The sequence below is a fragment of the Hibiscus syriacus genome, unplaced genomic scaffold, assembly GCF_006381635.1.
Source record: "Hibiscus syriacus cultivar Baekdansim isolate YM2019G1 unplaced genomic scaffold, ASM638163v2 tig00111841_pilon, whole genome shotgun sequence".
NCBI lineage: Eukaryota > Viridiplantae > Streptophyta > Magnoliopsida > Malvales > Malvaceae > Hibiscus > Hibiscus syriacus.
In genome coordinates, this window is record NW_024063196.1 from 289,080 (window position 1) to 294,409 (window position 5,330).

The window sequence follows — 5,330 nt, forward strand, 5'->3', positions numbered from 1 at the left end:
CAAAATCACATGTTGTTCAAATCGGTCTGATTTGATCTTCTTCAAAAGGTATGATGTCCTGACCCAGCTTTACTCTGCTGACTTCTTTGAATCTACGTGTGAAAACACTCATACTCTAAGTCTTTGACTTAGTGAGGCATAAATGAGCATAATAAAACATTAAAACATTTGCTTAAATGTTTTAAGAGAAATATTGAATACGGAAAACAAGATACATTTCATAAAAATAACATATATTGTTATGCATTGTTCAATTCATATTAACTTGTTTAAATATCCCAACATATATCACTGAGAATTCAAGATTTGTGAGTACTTTGAGGTTGTTCACTGTAATTGCAGTCGAAACTGCCGCTTAGAATTTTGCACTGAAGTGCCACGTAGATTATGCACCGAAGTGCCACTTATATTTGTCCTGAAGAACCACATAGAATTGTCCCGAAGGACCGCGTAGAATCCCTCGACTATTGGCATGCCAATTATAACTTTAATTCTCATAGCACATACTTTGTGCTTTAACCATATAAATATTTCACGTAGCATTATTCAAATTATCATTTATTCACATAGAACGTATACTCATAGTAATGAAATCAAGATATTTCTTTTGAAATACGATTTAGGTAAAACTATAAAAATTAACATAAATAACTATTCAAAATTCTATTTTAGTTAAAAATCATTGGAAGTTGACTCATCACAAGTCTTCTTCCCTTGTATTAATACATTAAAGAAGTATACACTTACCTTTACCTTACGTAAACCCTAAACAAAAATCCTTTTCACTTTCGCTCAATCTCTTTATTATGCAGATTCGTTCGATACTTGCTTTAGATCGAAATCTACACATTAACATGACCAAAATGAATATCAGAACTCAATTAATTGCTAACCAATCAAATTTACATAAACTAAATGAAACACCTAATTCAAAATTTTAGGTTGAATAGTATCGATACTCTACTCCCTATACCGATACTTCCCTTCTATGATACCGATACCTACCTCAGTATCGATACCCAAAATGCATTTTGGAATTTCCTCTTCACTTACAGTATCAATAACTTACTATTTGTATCGATACCCCCCGTACCGATACTACCCCTTCAATACTGATTCTGTTCATTCGATTCATATAGTATCGATATTGTTCTTCGAGTACTGATACCCTTGCTTAGAATTACTTATTTCATTTCGAATTTGACACAAAACTCCCCTAAATCTCAAACATCTAACTCCATTCTTGCCCTTAAACTCAATAACACTTATCACAACCAACTTATATCAATTAAATTCCCTTTAACATCCAAAATTTTCACTAGAACACTTAAAGCTAAAAATTACACCCATTCTTCAAACATGTTCCCAATCCTTTCTAATACCTCAAACACCTTATTTATACTTTTGACAAGTCAAATATATCTTTAAAATCCAAATACTAATCAATTTTCATTAACTCTCTTAAAAACCTTTTTTTACCAAATCACCATTAACTCATCAATCTCATATCTTCTAATCATCTTTAAGCTTTCTTAAGCTTCTATACCACCCAAAAACTCAAAACCAATTAAAAAATGCAAGAAACAACCAACTTTAACATTACTCACCTTAGAAATGGTGTTCACGGTGGAAAAGAAGAAGAGAATATAAAGAGAGTTTTTAGGTTTTTTTTCCCTTTTCTCCTTTTTCCTCGCATGTTAATAACATTAAAATGAATTTTTAAATTCATTTCATGTCAAAAGACCATTTTGCCCTTCCATCCTTCAATCTTTGATAATATATCTTAAAAAAAATCAAATCAATCCTTGAACATTTCAATTTATCAAAATCAAACCGCTAAATTTTGAATTTTTACACTTTAGTCATTGACCCGATGTTTGGGTTATTACAGAGAGGCTGTCAGGGAGTGTGAGGAGGTTGTTAGACTGGACCCTGATTATGGCTAAAAATGGAACAAGGGGTTAGGTGTCCAAACTATAGTTAAAATTAATTTTTGGTACCTAAATAATTTTTCGTTAAAAATAGGTGCATAACGGTGTCACCGTTACATTTTTAAATGTCTATCATTAAAAACAATCGTTAAGTTACACATATCACATTTATATTTTGTAAATCTTTTTAAAAAAATCTTTTTAAAAAGTCTTTTTTAAACAAAATCTAAACATGACAGGTGTCACTTAACGGTTGACTCCTAAGAATGTAACGGAAAAAATGTTGGGCATTTATTTAAAAAAAATATTTAGGCACTAAAAATTAATTTTGAGTGTAGTTTGGACACTTACTTTTATATTAATTCAATTTTATTCAAACTTTTATCTCATTAGTTAATTTTATTATAATTAAATTATTATAATTATATTTAATGTTAATTAATTTCAAGGCAAAATACACAAATATCCCCAACTACAGTGTGTTGTTTTGTTGAGTCTCTTGACCATTAAAAATTGAAAAATGGTTCCCCTATTATAGCGCATTGTCTTGTTGAGATCCCTCAATATTAAAAGTTCCAAAATGATAATTTGACTATTCATATGTTATAAATTCGTCCTTTTCGTTAAAAAGTTAACATACGTCTAAGTTGGATGTTAACTTACTGTTAAGATATGATAAAATCTTACCCCATAACTATTTGAGTTGTATTTTGTGGATCAAATTTTATCATATCGCACTTAACAAGTTAATGTCCAATTCAGATGACTATCAATTTTTGACCGAAAAGGACGAGTTTGAAATTTATAAATAGTCAAATAATCATTTTAAAAGTTCCAAAATGATAATTTGACTATTCATATGTTCTAAATTCGTCCTTTTCGTTAAAAAGTTAACAGACATCTAAGTTGGATGTTAACTTACTGCTAAGACATGATAAAATCTTATCTCATAACTATTTGAGTTGTATTTTGTGGATCAAATTTTATCATATCGCACTTAACAAGTTAATGTCCAATTCAGATGACTATCAAATTTTGACCGAAAAGGACGAGTTTGAAACGTATAAATAGTCAAATAATCATTTTTCTAACTTTTAGTAGTCAAGTGATCATTAAATAATTTTTAACAGTCGAGAGACTCAACAAAACAATATTAAAGGTCATTTTATAACTTTTTAATAATTAGGAGACTCTACAAAGCAACACAGTATAATCAGTGGACCATTTGTATACTTTGCCCTCAGTTTTATAATATTCGACAACCAATAATCCTTATAAGTGCCCAATTAGAAACAGAAACTGAGAAGAAGACGGATTTGATTTGGAAAAGTTTGAGAAAGAAAGAGAAATCAAATTCAAAGCAGCAACAAAGCGTGCTCATCGTCTTCTACAATGGGATCAAAGAAGCGGAAGCTTTCTCTAGAAGGCTACATTGATTTCCTAAACTCTCACAAACAACTCCCTCTCACCGTCGATTGCCTCAGCCAGGTCCATCAATTCTTCTCTCATTCCAACTTTTCAATTTCTTTTTATTTCTATTCTTATTGTTCATCATCTGATTTGTTTTCCTGCTCTTTAGATTTTCTCCATTCACGGTTTTAAGAAACTCAAGGTAGCTAAGGTAATAAAAAAAAACTCTGTTTCTGTTTCTCCATTTGATTAGTCCATCTTTAGTTTTAGTGACTATATCACACTGAGTAGAAAGAGTTGAGAGATGCGGTGAAGACGCTCGATCTGATAGATCCATCACGTTCCACGTTGCGAGCCAGCATTTCATCGAACGCCTGGCTGACTCAAGAGGAGTTGATCGGAGACCTCAGTCGTCTGGATTGGCAAGAGTGTTGCGTTACCGCAATCGAAACCTTAAACTCTTCGTTTCCTGAGCAACGATCCGATTCCATCCCCAAAGCCAAACGGAAGAAAAGCGCGGGTGTCGATGCTGCAGCCGAAGGCGCTGGTTCTGTCTCCTCCGCTTGACTTTCCTCTCAGTATTCTTGAGATCAGAATTTTCATCGGTATGTTTTATATTTGTATTTTGAATTTCTTAAATTTTGAATGCTTTCTGTTCCAGCAGATTTTTGAACTTTTTCTTTTGCTGATTATTAAACTGTTTTCAGGCGGGAGAAGCTCTGATTTTTGGACATTTCGACTCCACGTACAGAATTAGAAACGCACAGTACAGTTAAGTATAGAGCTACGTATGAACTTCGGTTGATACAACCCTAATGCGTGTAATACAGTAAGTCTTTTCCTTTACACTGTAACGAATTTTGGATGTATTAAATATAGAGAAAATAATCTCAGTGACCAAAAATACCTTATAATATACGATTTTAATTAACTTTTTTTGAATTTGCCAAAATGACAACTAAATCGCAATGCGATCGATAATTCGCAACGCGATCTCCGGTATCGCAAATCAGTTTCCAGATTCACAACGCGATTCTAACTATCGCATTGCGATTTTCCAAATTCGCAATGCGATAGTCCAAAATCGCATTGCGATAGCACTGTTCACCGTTGCGATAGCACTGTTCACTATTGCGATAGTGATCAAAATAAGAAGAAAACTAATCAATAATGATCTTGAAGGTAGTTTACCTGAAAATAAATTAGTTGAAGGATCAAATCGTGAATAAAGCTGATTGTTATCTACGAGCATTGTTTATCATTCTATCTTAAAAATTTTTAATTATTGAGTAATGTTTTGTTTGTGATGATTATGATGATAGTGAGCATTGTTTATAATGAAGCTGAAAACTGTACATGGAGACCAACACATGGTTGGCCATATGAATTTTCTATGGACCAATTTGCTGTTGGGTTTGAAGCTAAAACATTCCATGGTTTAGTATTTGCCTGGTCTTGATTGATGAGCTATCACTGTCTCTATGAAATAATGCATCAGTTTTGGTTCTAGAGATGTTTCACTGACATACTGGAAAAACATTTACTGTATGAAAAAAAAGATTAAATGAGTCTTAAATACATCAGCATCTATTAATTAAGAACTAGACCTATTAAAATAATATTAGAAAAAGAAAATGCACTTGGATCCAGATCTTGTGAACAATACTATCGCAACAAAAAAATCCATTCTTAAACAAAATTAAACTTAAATAAATCCATACACCATTAAAGAGAATTTAAACAAAAAAAATCTCAAGTTTAAAGTTTTTTTGCATCCTTATGGACAGAAAACAACAGTAATATCGCAAATTCGTAATGTGAACAGTGCTATCGCAACGGTGAACAGTGCTATCGCAACGGTGAACAGTGTTATCGCAACGGTGAACAGTGTTATCGCAACGGTGAACACTGCTATCGCAACGGTGAACAGTGCTATCGCAATGCGATTTTGGACTATCGCATTGCGAATTCGGAAAATCGCAACACGAA

General features: G+C 32.5%; 1 protein-coding gene across 1 annotated transcript; it reads left to right on the forward strand.

Annotated features, from left to right (window-relative positions):
* The first annotated feature begins 3,279 nt into the window (after positions 1–3,279).
* Positions 3,280–3,908, forward strand: LOC120171975. Its single transcript, XM_039179568.1, has 3 exons — positions 3,280–3,419; positions 3,511–3,552; positions 3,633–3,908. The coding sequence occupies exons 1-3, from the start codon at positions 3,324–3,326 to the stop codon at positions 3,906–3,908; spliced, it is 414 nt and encodes a 137-aa protein (XP_039035499.1). The 5' UTR covers positions 3,280–3,323.
* The last annotated feature ends 1,422 nt before the right edge of the window (positions 3,909–5,330 follow it).